General features: G+C 43.7%; 1 protein-coding gene across 1 annotated transcript; it reads right to left on the bottom strand.

Moving 5' to 3' along the window:
* Window positions 1-5352: 5352 nt before the first annotated feature.
* LOC127663484 (nuclear factor 7, brain-like) lies at window positions 5353-23534 on the bottom strand. The gene is made up of 6 exons (XM_052155082.1): window positions 23108-23534; window positions 21788-21883; window positions 21105-21335; window positions 9188-9210; window positions 8984-9105; window positions 5353-8227 (listed from the first exon to the last, which is right to left on the bottom strand). The coding sequence occupies exons 1-6, from the start codon at window positions 23510-23512 to the stop codon at window positions 7692-7694; spliced, it is 1413 nt and encodes a 470-aa protein (XP_052011042.1). The 5' UTR covers window positions 23513-23534; the 3' UTR covers window positions 5353-7691.
* Between the last annotated feature and the right edge of the window lie 964 nt (window positions 23535-24498).

Genomic DNA, 24498 nt, shown 5'->3' with positions numbered 1-24498 from the left:
GTGAATTTTCTTTTATGTGAAAATGAAAAAAATAAACATACTTTTAAGGTTTTTCTTCTGAAAAGTTTCTCTGTTTTTCTTCACGCCTCCAATGTAAAATGTAATTTGTAATTATTATTGCTGTTGTTATAATAATTAGGGTCTGGAATGTACGAGCCATTCTAAAGTTAATTGTTTCATGTTTCTTTAAATGTGACCAGAATGGGCAATGTGTGTCAATCACAATTTGGGGTTAAAACACCTGTTCTGGTAGGGGGTGAGTTTGGAACACATATTTTTTGTTGACTGTTTAATTTCGTCGTATGTCATCTAATGCCGTTTATTGTTTACATCTTGGAATTCAACAAAGTTTGTTCTTTGGATTTTAGAATGATCTTCAATAAAACTTGAACTAGAAACTTGACGAGTAACAAACGTAATCTCCATGCTTAGCCCCTTCGCGGTTTATGGTTTGTTTATATGAAGCCGCTAAACGAATGCCCACCTAAAATAAGTGATTATACATATGGTGCCAGTAGGCTTTTGACCCGGAACATTTTCATACTACTAATGGGATGCCGCAGCACCATTGAGGGATTTTTTACTAAATGTTTTTTACTGAGATTCTCTCTCTAAATGCGCACAGAGCTACAGGAAGCAGGAGCACAGCCGACTAAGCTGATCCACCAATCAGAATGTTCATTTCAGACGTGATTGGATATTTGATAATCATTAATATTTTATGTTTCAGTAGGGGGTGGGACATTTCCAGCATCTAATGCTGATGCACAAGCATCTCTGGAGTAACCATAATTTGCAGTGTAAATGTGTAACAGTATAAGGATGGGCAAGGAGGAGGCTTGAACCGGCTGAACAGTCAACATTTAGTTTAATGGTAAACATAAACTTAAACCAAAATAAAACATAAGGACACACAACGGCGAGTGCATCTCCCTTTCTCTCGAACTTGCATCTCCATCATCCCTTTATCTCTCGCTCCTGCTGATCAGCTGATTCAGCACCGGCCGTGCATCCTCACAGCCTGGCCATACCCTTCTCCATGTCACACTCCTCCTCTGCCTGATTCAGGTCAGGGCGCCACCGGTCTGTCTCTAATCTCTGGAGGGGAGAAGCTGCCCTTCCAGCCGTTCTGTCAGCCAGTGGTGCACCCCGCCTCGTGGGAACCTGGGGGAGAGACGAGGAGAGGCACGGGGAAAGGGAAAGGGTGAGCGGAGACACACCGAGAGAGAGTGAGAGAGAGAAGAACTTGAGAAGAAGTGATGTCGGTCCTCAACCACTCCTCCGCCCTCTGGTGGACACCAGCTCGCTCCTCCCCTGGCAGATGGGGAGTGCTCCGGCCCCTGACGGATGTAACCACTCCTCCTCTTCAGCGGAGGCAGTGGTTCCTCCGGCTCTCGGCGGCCGGCAGCGACCCCTCCATCCCCAGGCTGATGGCAACGGTGTGGACTCTGCCATAGTGCATAAACCAACAGAAAACATAAGGACACACAAAAGGCAGCTGTGTGCATCTCTTTCTCTCTCAAACTGGTGTCTCCGACTCCCCTTTATCTCTCTTTCCCGCTGTCCATCTGATTCAGTGTCAGCCATGCAGCCTCATGGCCCAGCCATACCCTCCTCCTTATCACAAAATGTATTTCCCTGCTATGTATATATGCAATTTAATTTTACTTATGTAAAAGTAGGAAAACAATTTCACTATACACAGAAAAACACATTATAGTACACAAATAAATCAAATAACCATTCATTATTATATACGCTATATATGGTAATTCAAGATAACATGTTAACACTCATATTAGCTATACACTGCTTAACAGTTTTTTGCGTATTATGTATATATTAGTTTATTAATTAGAGTAATTATAAAGTTTAAAAAAATTTCATATTAGCCTAATGAAAGGAAAATTAATGACAATTATTAATTTAAATACATATTTAACACCATGGTTCTTATTAGTGTACTGTACACCATACCAGCAAAAATCTAACCCTGATATACATTTTGTAAAACCGTATGGGACTATAATTACAACAGTTATTTTTATGGAAAAAATATATTCTTACATGTTGCATATGTACTGTATATATGAATATATAGTATACAGAATATATTCATATTAGTGGATGTTTTTCTTTTGTTTTTTTTCATAATTTCACAGTATGCCCAGTTCTTCAGACTATACTACACCACTGCTTAACTGATACCATTATTTTGTACTGTTACTGCATTAAGCCATTTTAAATGAAGTATAATTTATCTTTTTATTTTTTTTTATTATTATTTTTGTCTGCCTTCTGGGGAAATTCTCAAGTTCATTAGTAAGTCCATTAGCACCAGAGCAGACCCTGGTAGAGCCAGCAAGTGCCCTGCTAACTAACCCTGTAGACTGGACTTCTATTCCTTTTACATTTATTGATTGAAATTTGTCACCTAATATACCGTTGGCTTATTGTCACTATACAAAGTAATAATTACTAATGTTCCTGAAAACTAACTGTGTAAAATTTATTATTTACTATGAAACTGCTCTGTGAGACAGGCTTAATGTGTGGGGGGCTTTGGGGGTTACGGACATGCTGATGCGGGGGCCCCACAAAGTAATGCTTAGGGCCCCCAAAAGGCTAAGACTGCGCACACACACGCACACACACACACACACACACACACACACACACACACTAACTACCTTGTTACTCCAATGCCGAAAAGCAGCGCATCCTCCATTGCTAGTTCTAAAGTGACATGTTTGACTAGCAACGAAGGCTTGAGCTGTCATTCCCACACACACGTAGACACACATTAGGGTGACCAGATTCCTGCTCGTGGAAAACAGCACAGCAAAAATGAAATTGACGTATCCTTACCTAGGCACAGATCAATGCAAAGTAGAGGGTGCATCTGTAACTGTTGTCACCTTGTACGTTTTACTGGCAGCAATTTATCTCAGTGTGAGCTTGTCTTTCAAAAGTTTATCGTAAAATGCAGAGCAGTCCAGTCCAAAATTAAGATGTACGAAAAGTATTGCCTTCATGACTGTTACACTGAGTTGAGATTTATCCTGTGTCCATGCTGTGTTCATTAATGAGAACACTCGTTCCACAGATGCAGATGTCCCAGGCAGGAATGAAACAAACTCCACGACCTTGGCTAAGACTCCGAAGTTGATGGTTTGCTCTCCAGCTCACGAAAATCTCTCAGACACGGCCGTCTTGTTCAATATTCCACTCAGTAATGTGATGAGTGACAATGTTTTTCATGCAAGCCCACTCATCAAAGAGCGTGGTTACGTCAATCAAACTGAGAGCGGGGATTCTAGAATAGAAGTGCTCGTGGCTGCTCTGAATGTCTTTCCACTCTGGGATGTCTCTCAGTAGGGCCCACACAAGTTTTTCTGTGTTCTCCAATGAGCGGCTCCAATTTTGGAGGTAATGCAACGATACTGAATAAAAGTATCTGACTGCACAAAAGAAATCATCCGCATGCATGTCACCAGCTTCAACCAGGGCATCCAACTGCTTTTTAATGCCAGAGGGTATGAATAATTCCTCCAGCTTAGCTTGCAAGACTTTTCTCAGGTCATGAATGTGCCAAACTATGGCCGTGCACAACAGAATGACAAGTCCTTCACTTGCATGCACCTTGTCAGATTGGGAACTTTGCTTGACAAAATAATTGCAAACAGTTGGTGTGGCACACATACTTTTAGCAGCATCCACATGTATGAACATGCTGCGTGATGTTGGTGCGGCCTCCATGGGCGATGGAAAAGCAAGCTCCACAAATCTCACACCTGAGAGGTGAGAGAGGTAATTAACCCATTAAAACAGCTCAACTCCCCAACACTATGCCTAGATTATTTTAATACATTCTTTCTTGATTATTCTTCTTGAAAACTTTGTTAGTGCATTGTTAATGTCTTGCAGTATTATTTTTCAACTAATGTTTTTGTAAAGAGTAAGTTTTAATAAAAATCATTGAAATTCCCAAATAATATTTTTTCTTGTCATCCTTGTTATTGTTGTTGAAATAAAAATACCCCCTTTGTATCATTGCTTTCGTTAACGAGATTAACACAGAATAGGATGGTTTTCAAATAGCATTAATAGTCATTAATTCTATATTGCATTCAGTATTTTGACCACACTTAACAGGGTGTGCTGCAATGCTGACAGGGGGGTGCTGCAGCACCCCAAGCAACCCTAAATCCCATTGCTATGGTTGTGTGTCAACACTGCTTCTCTGGCAGATTAATCTGATTTGAGCCTACCTGGACATTGTCTGTGTGTGATCATAACTGCAAAATATTCAGAGCCAGATTCATAACGTGCTATTTTCTTGTTGATATTATTCTGTTAAATGATTAAACATTTAAAAATGACATATTACTTGCTTTGAAGATGATGATGAATAACACTCTCATTTACATATTTGGAATGAATGAATTTGACATGTATAGTGCTTTTCTGACAATAACCTTAAAGTGCTTTTACGTAAAGAACAGGAGACACTCCTTAACTGACAGCAGTTACCAGCATATTTTAATATGATTATTAAAAAATTGTATCTACTAATAATTTTTGCATTGTACTTCACACTTATCGATTTAAGAGGTGAAACTTGTGATATGGCAGATTCGAGTTCAATGGAAGACATTATTTATATATTTTATTATTATTTCAAGTATGTTGGGGATTGAGTTGAATGCGCTAACACTGGCAAAATGAAATACTTTAAAGCTAGTTAAATTCCTCATTCAAACATATCCTATCGATACATAAGATTCATCAATATATCCACAATATTTGTGGAACAACTTACATCTGCACAGTGAAGCAATGCACTAATCAGAATATGTGAAATTTGCATTGCATAACTTGCATTGTGAATATGCAGTTTCACTTAGAAACACGCAGAGATGTGTAGTAACAAAGTACAAATACTTTGTTACTGTACTAAAGTACAGTTTTTTATTATTTGTGCTTTACATGAGTATAAATATAACTTTGGACTTTTACTTAACTACATTTTGAAGAGAGAATTAATACTTTTACTCGTCTAAAATTCACCAGACACTTTCGTTACTTTTGTGACTGTACATCGCAAAAAATAGCATGTAGCTGTACATGTAAATTGCATGCAGATCACCAATAGTGATGTCTAATTTGTAAACAAATTATGAGTCAAATTGTTTACATTTTATTTGAACCAATCAAAAAGATTCAAAAAGCAGTATGAATTATTTATTTTGTGAATCATGAATCTAAATCAATATCACAAGCATAAAATTATTTGACACATTTTGGCTTAAACATGAATGAATGCTGTGAAATAATGATAAAGTTATGTGCTATCAGAATATAAAAGTCGATCAGATGTTGTCATGTGTATTTAGTTGATTCATGTTTATGTTTATGTTTCAAGTTTATTGTTAGTTTTTTGGGGGGATTTCAAATTTGTTCACCGTGATGTTCCCGACCTTGTACCCACCCTTAGTTTTCCTGATCAGGCAAGGGGAACTTTAACCCTCTGACCCTGCCTGGACCCTCGTGTGGGGGGCATGTGTGGAGTTTGACCAAATTGTCACGTGTGATGACTGGATATGTAGCGTAAATTTACTATTAATCATATCTCATTCAATGATTAATAGCCCACATTTTTTTCAATTTAAGTGAAAATGTATAATGAGAATTGAACTGCGATACATGTCCTTGAAGCCTGGATGCATGGGATGTTTTGGGTGATTTAAGCATGTGTTAAATGCATAAAATACTGTGAATGATATAAGCATGTATTAAGGATGTGTTAAGGCATATGGGTAGCCTAATGCCCTGTTTGTATTTTGTTTTGACATTAGCCTCTACTGTATTTAATTGTGCTTTATTTCAGTTCCATATTTCAATTCCGTATTTTATTTTTGTACTTCATTTTTGGATTTCATTTCTTTTTTATATAAGGCCACATCAACCGTTGCTTTTTTTCCTGTTTTTAACAGCCATCAGAATAAAACCCCAAAATATATTTTTGTATCCTGTGTTGATTATTTTCAACCCACCAACTACAAATACTTTTATTTTCATGAGGGAATCTGCAGCTGCCAATAGACATTCCATGGTATAAATACACAAAAATGTAAACATAAAATAAATATACCAAGAATCTTGAATTGACACAGTATATAAAATACAAAGGATATAGAGAATACATTTGGAATAATGTACAGATTTTGCTGTTTCAGAAGGAAACTGGTACTTTAATTCACTCAACTGATCACAAAGTATAGTCAGGACAGTACTGAAGTAAAAAACAGCACAATCACTATTTGAAGATTATTTTTGATCAAATCTAGACTGCAGCATCACTCCAACACCTTGTCTTTGAGTAATCATGCTAAATTGCTAATTTGATACTAGAAAATCACTTGCTATTATATCAAACACTGCTGAAAGCTATTTGGTTCATTAAATGAAGCTTAACATTGTCTTTGTGTTTGTTTTTGAGTTACTCCAGTATACAATAGACTGGCATGTCTTAAGGTCAATATTAGGTCAAAAATGGCTTTCTCTAGAAACTCGTCAGTCAATCATTGTTTTGAGGAATGAAAGATATACAATGCTTGAAATTGCCCAAAAACTGAAGATTTCATACAAAGGTGTACACTACAGTCTTCAAAGGCAAAGCACAACTGGCTCTAACAAGGACAGAAAGAGATGTGGAAGGTCAGATGTACAACAAAACAAGAGGATAAGTACATCAGAGTCTCTAGTTTGAGAAATAGATGCCTCACATGTCCTCAGCTGACAGCTTCATTGAATTCTACCTGCTAAACAGCAGTTTCATGTACAACAGTAAAGAGAAGACTCAGGAGGCCTTATGGGAAGAATTGCAAAGAAAAAGCCACTTTTGAAACAGAAAGTGAAAAGAAAAGGTTAGAATGAGCAGATATACAGACATTGGACAACATAAAATTGGAAAACGTACCATTGAGCTTTTGTGGTATCAGCTAGACTGTAAGGTGTGTGTGAAGTGCCCGTGTGTCTCTGGACAAACTGACAGATAGAATGCCAAGAATCTGCAAAGCTGTCATTGATGCACATGGAGGATTTTTTAATAAGAATTTTTTTTTTTTCAAATTGTAATAGTAATTTTTCAAATTTTTAATGTCCTGAATATACATTGTTATCAGTTGAATGCCACATTGGTGAATAAAAGTACCAATTTCTTTCCATAAGAGCAAAATCTGTACATTATTCCAAACTTTTGTAAATGATTGGGGAAAAGTATGTGCTTCAGACAAAGCATGGTATGCAGGAAAAATGTTATGTATGTGATTGGGAGGTTAAAATCACAAAAGGAAAGACCTACTGTACATTTGTCTTACTACACAAAACTACCTCCGTAATTCAATGCATAAATAATCTATGAGTGAAACAATAGAAACCATAAGAAAAAAAGAAAAAAAAAAACATCAAAATGCACTGTTCATCTAAAGCTTGAAATCACATTGACTTGTGACTTCTAGAGAATATTATTGCTTAACAGCTTGGAGCTCATGGTAAGTCTGTATTGAAAGGTTTAAACAAAATAAATGTATCTGTGGACAAAAATGTATGAGATTTTACTTCTGGAACTCACTGTTGAGCTTGCTTGGCACAGCTAGCTAACGCGAACGTGCACTTTTATCTTCAGACTACATTCCTGTGATAGATTTTTGCACTGGCAAGATTCTGAGTATTTGAGATGGACACACATTACAAAAGTATGGAAAAACTTTCTCAGTGAAGGTGTGTTTAAAGGTATGGAGATGAATATCAGTGAGAGGGTTGAGAAACGACACTTCTCCTCTGTTGAAGTCCAGATAGACTCTAATGCGCTGGACTTTCTCTTTCACCAAAAACGGTGTTAAAACATCCCCCGAATGTCCTTGTCCATATTTACCATTGTGATAACCTAAGCGCCATAAACCAGAAATGGGGAGATTGTCTTTTGACTTGATCGCAGACTCTGAGATTACTCCCAGGGCCCATGTGGTGTTGTCCTCAACCTCAACATCCCAGTAGTGAGTCCCTGCATTGAATCCCTCAGAACCTAGGACACTTGTATACCCCTCACATTTCTTTGGGTAGCCTGGAGCCTGTTGACTCCACTGACCAAATCTCACATCAGCCAGATTGTTGGAGAGGTGCAGACATGGGTGAGCAGTGTTTGGATCAAGGATGACAGGAACTATAGATGAAATGAGAGAATAAACGAGTCAATTAAATTGTCAATTTTAATTCTTTTTTGGCTTAATTGTTGTAATGGTAATATAAATAAAAAAAAACTATAATGTACAATTAAAATGAATAAATCTTCAAAATCTGTGTTCATAAGCATTCCAGCTGTGCTAATACAGCTAAACAGTCAACTTCATTTTTACCAAAATTGTGTTTAATAGCGGAATACCTACTGAAGATATACACTACCCATGATCACAAAGAGAAACGGTTAACCGTTCGGTCACCGCAAATAAAGTGCACCAAAAGAGATCTGCAGCGACTGCCCACTCCCATGACACATTATGAATGATGCAATCGAGGTCGTCACGCTACTTATATCAGTATATTTAGCATTAAAATCAAAATATATTTTTTAATATTTAATTAGATCCTTTGTCTTTTTGTACAATAATCCAATCCTTTTTGGACCTAATCAAAGTTTGTAATGTTGTGATTCACCTCAGTGCTGGTTGGTTTGGTTCATGGCTTACGAGGTATTTTATGAAATGTCTATGGAAGAAATTAATGGGAAAAAAATAGAAGCAAGATGGCTAAAAATGTGGGCAGGCACTGTTGTGCTCAATAGCAGATTGTTCTTTTTGTTGCATAGCAACGATCTGTTAGGTCAGCGATGTATTGTCTAGAGGAAGGATGGTGATCAAAGCATTAATTGGCTTGAACAAAAAAATGTGTTACTAGAAAAAGACAACCACATGGGACTCACTATATTGAGTGACAACCCTCATTTTCTGCCACACGTTGAATTTCAGATTCCCTAGGTGCATTGCCACATCGATCAAAACTTCTGGCAGCTTCTCTGGACATTCTGGACTGGTGCACTGAGTACTGTAGAAACATCCCTGAGTCAGTACTGTACTTCATTTTGGGTCACAACCAAAACAGTGAACAAAAAAGGCTTATCACTTACATTTCAAGTTGGCCTTTGAAGTTCTTCAAAACAGATTTTCATGGAAATAACAAAAGGATATTATAAATAACAACAAAAATAATAGAAATTATCAGAATAATAATCATAAATATATATATATATATATATATATATATATATATATATATATATATATATATATATATATATACACACATACATATACATATACAGTGCTTGAAGTGGGGCGGTATGCAGCGGTAAACAGTGCCTTCACTTCTCTAATTTTGTCTACAGATTACCGTCAGTTTTTCATGCGTTTCACCACTTCACAGAGACTATTGGTACGATGTAATGTCTTTATTAAATGTAAATCAGTGATTCGATGAGGCCAGCCAATCACTTTTATCTGAACTTCTAAATTAATTTGATAAAATCACAGTGATAAATATCCACTCAGCACAAAACTCCAGTTCTGAAGGAGCGTGCATGTTTGAGCTTGTCTGACCATAGTTCAATTACACTCTTCCCCAAAACATGAACCAGCAACTTTTGGAGCGCATTTTATCGAGTCTTATTCAATCAAATCTATTTATGCAAATTTTTTAGTTGCTGGGTGCAGTTAAAACAACAGACATTTTTTTACAAAAGATAAATCAATGATGAAATGTCTAGGTTACGGTTGTAACCTCCATTCCCTGATGGAGGCAACAAGACATTGTGTCGAATGAAGCGACACTAGGGGTCTTTCTTAAGAGCCTCGTGTACCTCTGAACTTGAGAAATGGCCAATGAGAAATTGGCAGACAGAATTTGCATGTCCCTCCCCCGGTCATGTGTCTGTCCATTCAGGTTTTGCACTGAGGAGCCGAGAAAAAGTTTTTGGCCATAACAGTGGCTCGGTTCAGCGTTGTGGCCGGGGGGACACTTCGACGTTGTGTCGAATGAAGCGACATTAGGGGTCCCTATTCAATCACGCCATGTGCTGAACGTGTATGTGCTCTGCTGATGCAGGAGCGGGAAGGCAGACCCTGCGGAAACCACCACTTGCCCAGGCTGAGGGGAGGTAAAGAGTGGCGGAATACGTCACATGGGTTTTCAGGCCACATTTGGGAATGGCACGGTGGTATATCCTTCCTGCTGCAAGAGAGGAGTTGCTACAAACACGGCGACCGGGGGGCAGCAGGTACTGCCCAAGGGAGACACGGGTCCGCCCTTAGGGGGACCTTACCACAGAAAATACACACAGGGGGATTAATCCACACAAGGGCCCATCGTGTGGAGCACCTATTCCAGTACAGAGTAATTTTAGTACCCCTAATGGGCCTGGTTGGGGAATTCCACTGCCGAATTCACGGATCAGAGGGCTAGGGAGGAGTCATCCAGGGAGCCGAGTTAGTGGGATAAGAGCGCATGTGTTGGCCTCAGTAGAGGGGAAAGGCACTAGGTGCAAGCTGTACACCCGGTCAGTTGTTCCGCGTTACCGGGTTCTACCGGCTCGGACCTGACAAAACCCTGAGATTGTAAAATTGCGTAAAGGTAGTGAATGTTGCCCAGCCCGCTGCTCTGCATATGGCTGCTATGGATGCGCCATTGGCCAGTGCCCACGAGGATGCCACAATTCTTGTTGAGTGTGCTCGAACCCGTAAGGGGCGGGCATGGCCTGGGTGTGATAGGCCAATGTGATGGCATCAACAACCCAGTGGGAAAGCCTCTTTTTGGAGACAGCGTTCCCTTTCCGCTTTCCCACTTGAGTCGTTGCTGGCTCTAAAGGAGGAGATGGCGGGCGAGTTGTGACATATGATGAGAGTGCATCCCACCTTTCCAATTTATTTATGCTTTAGCGGTGCTGTCTGATCGAATCAAGACATGCTTGCCCCGTATTAGCATATTAACCTCTGCAGGGCAAGTATTACAGCCAGCAACTCTAGGCAGTTGATGTGCCAACCCAGCCGGGGCCCCATCCAGGAGCCAGCGGCTGCGTACCCTTTGCACTCTGTGCCCCAACACTGTTTGGAGGTGTCTGTGGTGACTAGAACGCGTCGGGATACCTGCTGTAGGGGGACTCCTGTCCACAGAAAACAGAGGTCTGTCTAAGGGTTGAAAGTCTGGCGGCAGGTGGGGATGGTGAACACACATCTCGGGACTCGAGTTTGGAGCCAGTGCTGAAGTGGTCTCATATGCATCAAACCCAGTGGCGCCTCTGGAATTTTTTTCCCAGAGGCATTTCAGCACCGACTGTGTGCGCTCGTTGGTGAGTCTAACTCTATGCCGAGAAAAGAGATGCTCTGAAACGGGGTGAGCTTGCTCTTTTCCCAGTTGACCTCAAGCCCTAGGCGGCTGAGGTGCCTGAGCACTTGGTCCCTGTGGGCGCACAGTAACTCTCGAGAGTAGGCTAGGATGAGCTAGTCGTCGAGGTAATTGAGTATGCGGATGCCCACTTCCCTTAACGGGGCAAGGGCTTCCTCTGTGACCTTCGTGAAGACACGAGGGGACAGGGACATGCTGAAGGGGAGGACCTTGTACTGATACGCCTGGCCGTCGAATGCGAACCTTAGGAAGGGTTGGTGTCGAGGCAAGATAGAGATGTCTACCGCTGCAAACCAATCTTGATGCCAGACTCAAGTTAGAATGTGTCTTTGCGTGAGCATTTTGAATGGGAGTTTGTGCAAGGCCCGGTTGGAAATTTGTCCAAGATCGATCGTAAGCCACTGCCTTTCTTGGGTACGATGAAGTAAGGGCTGTAGAAACGAATCGGTTACTAACGTAACCTCGGTTCTCTCTAGCTGAGGGAACGAGTATTGCGTAAGCTAGCTTACGCTACGGGAAAGATTCATCTTTTCTGAGATATTGAAGCCAAAAAATTATCCTTAATTTTGTATCCATTGTCAACGCAGTGCGGCAGCTGCAGACCTTGAGCGGGCTAGCTAGCGAGCTCATTGGTTGCTCTGCGGCAACTGCTGCAGCCTATAGACGAGCTTGGGTGAACTCGCATCCAATGAGAGGCGTCCGCGTGCTCACTGCATCAAAGCCCGCCAAAAAGGGCGTGACTAGAGTGCATATAAGCGTAGTTCGTAGGCTGGAACCCTGGTTTTCATTGAATGAAGCGAAAAATCGCTCGTGGCGCGAGCACGGCCGGTTACGCAATACTCGTTCCCTCATCTAGAGAGAACCGAGGTTACGTTAGTAACCGATTCCCTCATCTAGAGAGAACCGAGGTTACGGTTACGTTAGTAACCGATTCGTTCTCTTACGAGAGGTTCTCTCGTATTGCGTAAGCTAGCTTACGCTACGGGAACCCTTTGTCAACGGCGTGCGTGCCAAGCATCCACTGCATGAGCCCCAGGGAATTAAGGGGGACCCGGGGGAGCCCTTGTGAGTGGGGAATTAATATTTGGCCGGCAAGAGTGCGGGCCAGTGTGTGTGTAGTACATAAGCACATAGACAGAGCGGCGGTGCCGGTCTGTGTGGACTGTGTTCCATTAATGCAGCTCACCAGGGGAGCTGTAGCGTATTAAACCGCTAGCAGTTTAGCCTGCAGAGCGGGTACTTCCAGATTGTAAAATCTGACAAATGTGGAGGGGGAAGCCCAGCCCGCTGCCACACATATGTCGTGAATGGAAATCCCGCTGGACCATGCCCACGAGGAGGCCATGCCTCTAGTGGAGTGAGCCTTAATGCCTAGCGGGCATGGTAGGTCTTTTGACGCGTACGCGGCAGCAATAGCGTCCACTATCCATCTGGACAGTGTCTGTTTCGAGGTGGCGAGACCTTTGGCGCACCCTCCGAACGAAACGAAAAGCTGCTCGGAGCTTCTGAAAGATGCGGAGCGCGCAGTATACAATCTCAGTGCTCTGACTGGGCAAAGGAGATTGGCGTCGCGTTCGCTATCAGATGCTGGTAGCGCCGACAAGGAAATGATCTGTGCTCTGAAAGGAGTACCGACCACCTTGGGGACGTAGCCGTGTCTAGGCTTTAAAATGACCTTGGAGTCACTTGGTCCAAACTCAAGACACGCAGCGCTGACAGATAGTGCGTGAAGGTCTCCCACCCGTTTAACTGATGATAGGGCAGTTAGAAAACGGTTTTAAGTGAGAGGTGTTTCACATCCACGGATTGAAGCGGTTCGAAAGGGGGCTTTCATAGCTTCGAGAACTATAGAAAGGTCCCAGATAGGAACCGATGGGGGCGCGGAGGGTTCATCCTTCTAGCTCCCCTGAGGAAGCGGATGACCAGCTCGTTTTTACCCTGTGACTGGCCGTGCAGGGGTTCAGCTGAACGCCGTGACGGCCGCCACGCATACACTTTGAGCGTGGATGGGGATCTGCCCTTATCCAGCAGCTCTTGTAAAAACACGAGCAGCGGCGACACCCCACATGTCCGTGGGTCCAGGTCTCTGTCGGTGCACCATTTTGAAAACACAGACCATTTTGACGCATAGAGTCTTCTCGTGGAGGGGGCTCTAGTGTGTATGATGGTGTTTATTACTCCTTCTGGCAAAGCGACGGGTAGTCGTTGATCACCCACGCGTGTAGCGCCCAGCGCTCTGGGTGGGGATGCCAGATCGTTCCACGAGCTTGCGAGAGGAGATCTGCTCTCACTGGGATGGGCCACGGCGCTGTCAGTGACAGCTGCGTAAGCTCCGGGAACCATGTTTGATTCTCCCAGCGTGGGCTATGAGGAGCACCGAGTGGCGCGTTTCCCTGATCCTCTGCATTACCTGTGGCAATAGCGAGACGGGAGGGAAGGCGTAAAGCGGGTGGTTGGGCCAGTCCTGGGCCAGCGCGTCCTCGCTTTTCGAGAAAAATATTGGGCAGTGAGAGTTCTCTTCTGACGCAAAGAGGTCTATCTCTGCTCTGCCGAATATGCGCCATAACGTCTGGACTGTTTGAGCGTGCAGGGACCATTCCCCTGGGGGAATATTGTCTCTGGACAGTCTGTCTGGGCCGTTGTTCAGGTGGCCTGGCACGTGCGTCGCCCTCAGTGAGCGCAGGTGGCGCTGGGACCAACTCAGTATGCGTTTCGTCAGATGGAAGAGGTTCCTGGATCTGACACCGCCCTGATGGTTTAGATAGGATACCACAGACCTGTTGTCCGAGCGGACCAGGACGTGGTGACCCTGAATGATCGGGAGGAAGCGCATAGCGCGTGCATCGACCGCTATCATTTCCAGACAATTTATGTGAAGGAGCTTTTCCTGAACTAACCATAGGCCAAAAACCGGAGAGCCCTCGCAGACCGCGCCCCAACCCGTGTTGGACGCGTCTGTCGAGATGACTTTTCGGCGAGATACAGCTCCCATCATCACTCCCCGCTGATACCACTCGGCCACTGTCCAGGGCTGCAGAGCTGAAATACAGGTCTGAGTCACTCTGATTGGCTGACGGCCTGTGGCCCAAGCCCGGCGAGACGCGCGGTGTTTAGCCAATGCTGAAGCGGGCGATGCGCAGTAAACCCAGTTGAAGTACTGCTGCGGCTGAGGCCATGTAGCCTAGCACTCTCTGAAATTTCTTCAGAGGTGTGAGGCTGTTCATCTGAAATGACGCGGCTAGTCGCTGCACACGGCGCGGCTGTGTAGATAAGCGAGCCGTCATTGCCACTGAGTCTAGTTCTATTCCAAGGAAGGAAATTGTCTGACTGGGCTGTAGTGAGCTCTTGGTCCAATTGACTGCAAGGCCCAAACTGTTCAGATGACTGAGGAGAACTGTCCTGTGAGACAGAAGCTCCGTATGTGATTGTGCCAAAATCAGCCAATCGTCCAAATAGTTCAGAATTCGCAAACCCTGACTCCGCAGGGGTGCGAGCGCCAGCGTCCATGCACTTCGTGAAAGTACGGGTGCTAAGGACAGGCCGAACGGAAGGACGGTGTATTGATAAACCTGGCCGTCGACGGCTAATTTCAAGAATGGCCTGTGACGGGATTTATCTGAATCTGAAAGTATGCATCTTTCAGATCGAGAGAAATAAACCAGTCCCCTGGCGCACATGCGTGAGGAGTTTGCTGGTTGTAAGCATTTTGAACGGTCTTTTTGCAAGCGCTTTGTTCAAAACCCTGAGATCTAATATTGGTCTGAGGCCGCCGTCTTTCTTGGGGACAAGAAAATAACGGCTGTAAAACCCCGACTCGCTCAGGGGAGGCGGCACTCTCTCTATGGCCCTTTTGCACAGAAGGTTTGCTATTTCTGAACGAAGCATGCACGCTGCTTCCGTGTTCACCGTAGTTTCGAGCCGCGCTCTGAAGCGAGGAGGACGGCGATCGAACTGTAGCAAATAGCCCTGTTTTATTAACACCCATTCGGATATCCCTGGAATATCTTCCCACGCTTTGAAGCGTAATGTTAGAGGGTGAGTGGCCAAATCGCTCTGATTGCCGCACACAGCGCGCTGAACAGAATGTGTGAGCGCGCTTACTGTGCTTATGCTGGACTGCTCACAGACAGCATGGACAGGCTGTTCTGTGAGTGACTTCCCGATTGAGGTGAATGGGGAAAGAGTCACGTCTGTTAAGTGATACGCAAGCATAGTCACGGGCACGGGACTTACATACAGAGAAGTGTTTGCTGGCCTTGTGACAGAGCGGGCAGAGAATGGGCGCGCGACGTATTCGTGAGCGCATTTATTGACTCTAACACTCGAGTGGTTCAGTAACCGCTTTTGAGTGTGCTCTGATGGGGACACAGAACGTGTAATGCTTGTGTGTAGAGGTGAACACTGGATTGTGGGCACATTTTCTACACATAAGGCTGGTCGTGTGACAGAGCGGCCAGAGAATGGGCGCGCGACGGATTCGTGGGTGCGTTTATTAACCCTAACACTCGAGCGGTTCAGTAACTGCTTTATGTGAGTGCTGCCGTGATAGGTCCACGGGATGTGTAATGCTTGTGTGTAGGGGTGAACACTGGATTGTGGGCACATTTTCTACACATAAGACATGTTTGCTCTCTGGTATGGACACGGGATGTGTAATGCTTGTGTGTAGAGGTGAACACTGGGTTGTGGGCACATTTTCTACACATATGGCATGCTTGCTCTTTACCAGATTTATTTGGGTCGCCGTGAAAACGGCGTTTGAGCGCAGGCAAGCGGGCGTTAACACCGGCTTGTTGGCTGCTGAATCTACCACTGTAGTAGCCTGAAGGAAGGGGACTGACAGGGGCTGAAGCTTTGACGGTGGTCCGCCGCAGCGGGACTGATCCGTCGCTTTGTCAACAAAGCTAGGAGGACTTCGGTTGTTCAGGTTTCAGCGCAATTCTAGTCCGAGGCCCGCGGGGCGGCGGTCTGCGGCGGCTGTCTGAGCGCGATCGAGGGCGGCCGTCCTGTCGACGCTGAGAAGTCTGGCTTTGTTGAGCTGGGCACTGTGAAGAGGCTCGTGCAGGAGGCTCACGTGGGCGGCCTGCAGAGGAGCTAGCGCGACGAGGCAGAAAGAGATTCATGGCTTGTGTGGCTTTTGGACCTCTGAAAACCAGTCAATGATACCACTCACCGCGGAGCCGAAGAGACCGGATGGAGAGAGCGGTGCGTTGAGGAACGTAGAGCGCTCTGCTTCTCCCATGTCGGCTAGCGTTAGCCACAGATGTCTCTCGGTCACAGTCAGCGCGGCCATGCACTTCCCTATAGCTTGGGCTGCAGCTTTGGTAGCTGGAGGGCGAGGTCCGTAGCACTCCGTATGTCTGCAACCGCATCTGGATGCCTGCTTTCCTCATCCCACTCCCGCAGAAGGTCCGCTTGGAGGATCTGTAGGACGGCCATAGAGTGCAGAGCAGATGCAGCTTGGCCGGCGGCGGAATAGGCGCGGCCAACACAGGCGGAAGTTGTTCTGCAGGCCTTAGACGGGAGCACTGGTTTAGACCGCCATCTCGCGGAGGGCGGGCAAAGGTGTGCTGCTACCGCATCCTCGACCGGAGGGATGGAAGCGTAGCCTTTCTCAGTGGCGCCGTCCACCGAAGCAAGAGAGGTGGAGACGTGGGATCGGACCCTGGCCGAGAAAGACGCGTTCCATGATTTGGAAAGCTCGGCGTGGAGTTCCGGCAGGAAGGGAGCGGCCCGGGTAGCGGGTGCTGCGCGGCAGCGGCTCTGTAGAAAGCAGCCGTCAAGTCTGTTGGGTGCCTGCTCAAGGGCGGTGACCACTCGAGCCCGAGGCGGTCGACGGCCTGTGTGAGGAGGCGTGTTAGTTCCCCTCGACTCGGCGCGGGTCCTGCTGGATTCCTGGGCCGAGGAGGAGGCGTGTGAGCCTGACCACTCCTCGCTGTCCGAAGCCATGATGGAACAGCCCTTATCCTCCGCTTCTTCGTCCGAGATGGCAGCAGAGCAGCCGCTCTGCAGCTCGACATCGGCAGCTCCTCGCAGAGATCGCATCCGCCTTCGGCGAGGGCGAGCTCTGCATGCCCCAGTCCCAGGCAGAGAGCGCAGATGATGTGGCGGACTCCGGTGCTGAGAGGAGCGCGGCATGAGGCGCAAGTGGAGCGAGGCATCTTAAAAAAGACGCTCGTACTCTTTTGTGAAGTTCTTTAAGAACTAGCTTGCTTTTAAAAAGGATACGTCGCCGGATGGCGTAGCTCGCAGGACGGCTGAAGGTGGCGAAGACGGCCGGCTTCTTCGAGCGCTGTCCACGCTTGCTTGATGCCCCTCGAACGGCGACGCGGCTTCCGGTTCAGTGATGCGAAGAGCTTTGCTGAAGAGATGAAAATCAGGGTTCCAGCCTACAAACTACACTTATATGCACTCTAGTCACGCCCTTTTTGGTGGGCTTTGACGCAGTGAGCACGCGGACGCCTCTCATTGGATGCGAGTTCGCCCAAGCTCGTCTATAGGCTGCAGCAGTTGCCGCAGATCAACCAATGAGCTCGCTAGCTAGCCCGCTCAAGGTCTACAGCTGCCGCACTGCGTTGACAATGGATACAAAATTAAGGATCCTTTTTTGGCTTCAATATCTCAGAAAAGATGAATCTTTCCCGTAGCGTAAGCTAGCTTACGCAATACGAGAGAACCTCTCGTAAGAGAACCCTTCTTCATCTCGGCTGGAGGGACAGGCTCTATCACGTCTTTGAGTAAAAGGGTCGCGATCTTGGTGTCTTCGCCGTGCACGAGATAAAGCATACGCCGCTGATAGGGGGCAGGAGCCTGGTGAACTGACGGGGCAGGGCAGGTAGTGTGGTGTCGGTAGGCAGAAGCGTGTCTTGAAGCGCTTACCTTGCTCTGCACACCCGGCAGGGGGTGGGTTAGTGACTGAGGAGGAGGTCCCGTGTAGGCATTCACTGGACTCTTCAGAACCGGCCGGCCGGGGCCGAGGATAGAGGGTTCCAGACCAACCCCACACTGACGGTGGTCTGGGCAAGCATGTCGGCTATCTGGGCATCAGCCTCAGCTGGAGTGGAGTTCCTCTTTAAGAAGGATAGCTGCGACCGCAATGTTGCCATGGTGAGGTTCTCGTAGTGAGAACACAAACCATCCGCAAATCCTGCCTCGTGTGATCGCAGCCCAGACACACGAGGCAGGGTCTGTGACCATCAGGAGCGGAGAGAAATCGACCGCATCCAGGAACTACACAAGGGCGGAAGGGCATCTTTATAAAGACGCGTCCTGAAAAGGACGTTCAACACCGCTGTGTATTGCTCTTTTAGAGAAATTAAACTAATTTAGGAAATATTCTCTTTCAGAAGCACTGTCGAAGCGCCCAGGGGCAGAGCTGCACTGCTGTGCAGAGAAGGAGAAAGCCGCTGATATGCGCCGTAGATCCAACAGCATAGGCTCTGCAGAGATGAGTGGAACAGTAAGTGAATGCAGCCTGCTGATCACACAACCGCTCGGCTCTGAAGAAAAAAATCTGATGGACAGACGCACGATTCCCTCCTTTTATACTTGTATGGGAGGGACATGTAAATTCTGTCTACCAATTTCTCATTGGCCTTTTCTCAAGTTAAGAGGTACACGAGGCTCTCAAGAAAGACCCCTAGTGTTGCTTCATTCAACACAACGTCGATGTGAGCGACAGACAGGGAATCGAAGTTTCAAAGAAAATACATCGGAAAATTTGCATTTTATTCTAAATTATTTTCTGTAGTGCTCATAAAAAAAAATATGTGAAGTGTCGCTGAACTTGCCTATGCATAAATCCTGACAGTGTTTAGTTGCATACTGTTCATGCATGCATGAGTCGGGACAAGATAAGGTTAACTGTCCCTTTATTGAATGGGAGGATAATAAAGAAAAATAAAATAAAAAACAGACAATGCTCTTTTCAGTTTTAGGCTGCATTATTTTGTGTAAAAAGAGAGTTCTACTCTTCTGAGGGTTGATATTGTCAAAGATGCAGTCTTAAGCAGATCTAATAAACAATAACCCTACATTGTATGTTTTTATTTTCAAAGTAAAGTTAATCAAAACCTATTTGTTATTTGAGGGTGTGAGGTCATGTTTGTTTTTCATTCACAGCCAAACTTTAAAAACTTTATTTTATATAATGAAATACCTTTTTAATGTAATTACATACTATTTTAATGTATATAAATGCCTATTATTAACAGTTTTGTTTTTCATGTTAACATGTTAGTTACAATAAATGGAAAATGGTTTGGAAAATTAAGTATGGAAAAAAAAAAGTTTGGACCCAGTTTAGCCCCTCCATACATTCTCACATCATCATATATTTTCCAATAAATGTGTGTATAAACTCAGCAAAAAAAGAAACATCCCTTTTTCAGGACACTGTATTTTAAAGATAATTTTGTAAAAATCCCAAAAACATTACAGATCTTTATTGTAAAGGGTTTTCCATGCTTGTTCAATGAACCATAAACAATTAATAAACATTCACCTGTTGAATGGTCATTAAGACACTAACAGCTTACAGACAGTAGGCTATTAATGCCACAGTTATAAAAACTTAAGACACTAAAGAGACCTTTATACTGACTCTGAAAAACACCAAAAGAAAGATGCCCAGGGTCCCTGCTCATCTGCGTGAACGTGCCTTAGGCATACAGCATCGAGGCATGAGGACTGCAGATGTGGCCAGGACAATAAATTGCAATGTCTGTACTGTGAGATGCCTAAGACAGCACTTCAGGGAGACAGGAAGGACAGTTGATCGGCCTTGCAGTGGCAGACCACATGTAAAAACACCTGCACAGGATCGGGACTTTCGAATATCACACCTGCGGACAGGTACAGGATGACAACAACAACAACTGCCTGAGTTACACCAGGAATGCACAACCCCTCCATCAGTGCTCAGACTGTCCGCAATAGGCTGAGAGAGCCAGGACTGAGGTCTTATAGGCCTGTTGTAAGGCATATTCTTACCAGACATCACCAACAACGTCATCTATGGGCACAAACCCACCTTCGCTGGATGAGACAGGACTGGCAAAAAGTGCTCTTCACTGACAAGTCGCTGTTTTGTCTCACCAGGGGTGATGGTCGGAATCACGTTTATCGTTGAAGGAACGAGTGTTACACCGAGGCTTGTACTCTGGAGTGGGATTGATTTGGAGGTAGAGGGTCTGTCATGGTCTGGGGCAGTGTGTCACAGCATCATCGGACTGAGCTTGCTGTCATTAGAGGCATTATCAATACTGTGCGTTACAGGGAAGACATCCTCCTCCCTCATGTGGCCACACCATTACATTACGATACTGACTGTTACTTTTGATTTTGACCCCTCCTTTGTTCAGGTACACATTATTCCATTCAGTTACTCTGTGAAATTTGTTCAGTTTATGTCTTAGTTGTTGAATATTGTTATGTTCATACAAATATTTAATATGTTAAGTTTGCTGAAAATAAAAGCAGTTGAAAGTGAGAGGACGTTTCTTTTTTTGCTGAGTTTATATACAGTTAATTACGGTTAATTTAAATCTCCTAACCCAATAGCAATAATAAATATTCATAATTGCCTTAACAAACACCAATAAGTAATGCATATTCTTTTAGAAAGTATGATGAATAGCTAGACTTACCAACAGGAATGAGATATTGTTGGACTGTATCTCTTCCTCAGTGGCTCTGATTCTTTCTTTGAGAGATGAGAGTTCACAGTTAATTTTGAGTATTTGCTCATCTAATATTTTCCTCTTCTGCTCCTCTTCCTCTCTCAGAGTGGCTAACCGGGCCACCTCTTCATCTTGTAAAAACTGATGAAGCTGCTCAAATTCCTCCTTAATACATGCCTCTGTTTGCTGGGCTTGATTCTGTAACAGATTTCGTTTCTGTATCATGTTAAAAGATTAACTCAAACACACACACACACACACACACACACACACACACACACACACACACACACATGTTGTGATTCCATGTTTTATGGGGACTTTCCATAGACATAATGGTTTTTATACTGTACAAACTTTATATTCTATCCCCTAAACCTAACCCTACCCCTAAACCTAACCCTCACAGAAAACTTTCTGCATTTTTACATTTTCAAAAAACATAATTTAGTATGATTTATAAGCTGTTTTCCTCATGGGGACCGACAAAATGTCCCCACAAGGTCAAAAATTTCGGGTTTTACTATCCTTATGGGGACATTTGGTCCCCACAAAGTGATAAATACACGCTCACACACACACACACACACACACACACACACACACTCTTTCTCATAACATGATGAATTTGACTTCAACTGTTCTTTTACCTTGATGTGATTTGCTCTTTGATTACAGATGAATTTCTCATCTTTTAAGACTTTAAGCTTCTCTATCAAAGGCTTCAGGTTTGTTTTGAGTACCTCCTGAAAGGAAAGTTGAAAAGCAAGAATGTTTTTGGGAAACATAGACATATCGCAGCAGTTTCCAGGTTAAAACTTAAACCCAAACCTAATCGATATTATCATAAAAATAAATGCAAGATGAAAAATGCATTGCTTGGGCAACCACGTCATTTTGTTGTGCTTCTATGATACTTTCGGCTCACAAGTCATTGTCAATTTATTTATATAGCAAAGTGTAAAACAACAACAGTTGACCAAAGTGCTGTACAATCATTACAACAAAAAATGAAATGGATAAAAATAAGCAAAATAAGAAAACGTACTATTTAAGTACATAATAAAAGAGCCGCACATGTCAACTCGTGTGCTCTTCAGAACTCGTATCCCTGTCCTTTGCATCACAAATGTTGCACTCTATCAGTTGAGCTACAGCACAATTCGATCGCACTTGACTAAGCTTGTAAATGTAGTTGGTTATGTAATGCAAACGTTAAAATTAGGGCTGTCGATTTAACATGTTAATTCAGTGCAATTCATTATTTAAAAACGAAATCAGTAATTTCGAGTTAAATAAATATATGCTATTAAGCATGTCCCCAGACATGTGTGTTAATATACAGTAAAAATATATTTTCTCAGTAAATATTCAAATATGCAATTAATTACAATTAATTATTTAAATTACTCTGCATATCGTGATATTAAATCGATTGACAGCCCTAGTTAAAACGTATCGCCTATTGTTTAGTTGTCATAAGACAGCACTGTGTGAGAAATGGCAAAAAAAACAAGTGTTTATATACTGATAATCTGCTGTTTTACTCATGAATAGTGTGAAAGGGACTAAAAGCCACACTGTTTATTTCACCAGGAAACTACCACAACATGTATAACAAGGTCTACAATGAGATATAAATGCTCACTAGTTGTTGTCTTTCAAAATAAACCTAAGAAATATACATTTATATTAATATTAATATGAATGACAACTAGTACCAGTCTCCTTTAACTGTATCTCAACTATAATAACCTGATGTAATACATAGAAATGTCAGGATTCTTTTGTGTATGTGAAGTTTTAAATATTGTTTTTTATAGTAACAGTCACAGTAAATTATGATTATGAATTATCAAGAACAAAGAAGGGAGTGAATCCGTGAGCTATTTTCTCTCGAAAAGTTTAGAACTACACTGAAAAAATAACATACTACCTTCTTGCATTTCACAGCATAATGAGAAATCTACCTTGAGAGCCCCTGCTGCCTCATCTAGAGGTCTGCATGTGTGATTGACATGCATATCCACATTCACACACATCTTGCATGCAAGATGCTTATCCTCCAGACAAAAGAGCTTAAGTTTCTCTCCATGGAGACTGCAGAGTAACTCAGCGTCCGCAGATGCCTTCGTATTTCTCTCCAGTAAGAAGATCTCACACAGGTTCTTCAGGGCAAGGTTGTACGGAGGATTTCCCATGCAGAATTCTGTCCTGCATATAGGGCATATCTGTGAGTCTATGTGCTCCCAGTACTGCTCCAGACAGTCCAAACAAAAGGTATGGGAACACAGCAGGAGAACCGGATCTCTGAAGATATTGTAGCAGATAGGACAGATAAGATTCTCCTCAAAGTGAGAAGGTTGAGTCTCCATTTGATTTATTGTTTACAGTGTACTGTTACGAGAATTATTTTCTATCCCTAGTGGCTTGTAGAAACTTGCTTTTATGTTCTTGAGCATGGCAGATGTGATGATGTCACAAAAAAAGGCATGCCAATGAACAGGGTTTCCTAAGAATGGCAAATCTATTTTGGTATGTGCGCGTGTTTGCATAAGCATTTTTTCCCCTTGTGTGTTAAGTTTTTCCTCAGAAAGGCCAGCATCAAGAATCACAAGTTTATCTGTTTCCTTTTACATTATTTTCCTGATAATTCAACCCATGGATTTTGTTAGAAATAGGAACAGAAGATCTGTAATGTTTAAAAATTATTAATGTTTTTCCTTGTGTATTTGGTCAGTTTCAGGATAAAAGCCGAAAGCGCTTTTTTTAAGTTAAAAATGGGCAAGTTGGTCCTCATGATCATATATGAGACAAAGGCAGGCCTACACACAGTCATAAAGCCTGACTGAGGCCTGTTGGAACATTTAAAGCAAAGCAACATAACAAACAAAGGGAGTTCAAAAAGACTAAAGATCCCATCAAGCATTGCTCACTTTACACCATGGTGTGAAATTCTAAAGCATCGAACTCTTATCTGCTATTGGATTAACCGCACGACAGAATGCTTCCCTCAACCATGATGTCATCGAGAGTATAAATCCCCATAGATTCCTTCTAAGCCTTGCTTCCAGTGACAGTATTCACTGTCCCTGCTGCTCCCAGGTGTTGCCTCACTGCCCAAGGAAGTAATGTACGTACCTGAACTTTAGCCATACAATCTCCATCTCGCTGGACGAGCCGAGATTCTCCGCGTTCCACCGAGCATGCTAACGGATCCAAAGGAGACTGCTGAGCAATCCGCTGCTCACCCTTTTTCCTGCAGAAGTGAAGAAAGAAGATTTCTCTTCCTTCTTCAACCAAGTCGACTTCGCTGATTTCTCCGACAAGCCGCCTAGAATCAGCCGCCAACCTGCCCACC

This window comes from Xyrauchen texanus, chromosome 23 (assembly GCF_025860055.1).
Source record: "Xyrauchen texanus isolate HMW12.3.18 chromosome 23, RBS_HiC_50CHRs, whole genome shotgun sequence".
Lineage (NCBI taxonomy): Eukaryota > Metazoa > Chordata > Actinopteri > Cypriniformes > Catostomidae > Xyrauchen > Xyrauchen texanus.
This window is presented reverse-complemented; position numbering and strand designations above follow the sequence as displayed.

What these genes read in the sequence shown, in the direction of transcription:
- LOC127663484 (XM_052155082.1), bottom strand. Translation starts at nt 23,512, where the DNA reads ATGGAGACTCAACCTTCTCACTTTGAGGAGAATCTTATCTGTCCTATC. An exon ending in TTCAAAGGCCAACTTGAAAT is followed by an intron (nt 9,106 to 9,187) that starts GTAAGTGATAAG and finishes ATGTTTCTACAG; the next exon opens with TACTCAGTGCACCAGTCCAG. An exon ending in GAGGGTTGTCACTCAATATA is followed by an intron (nt 8,228 to 8,983) that starts GTGAGTCCCATG and finishes TTTCATCTATAG; the next exon opens with TTCCTGTCATCCTTGATCCA.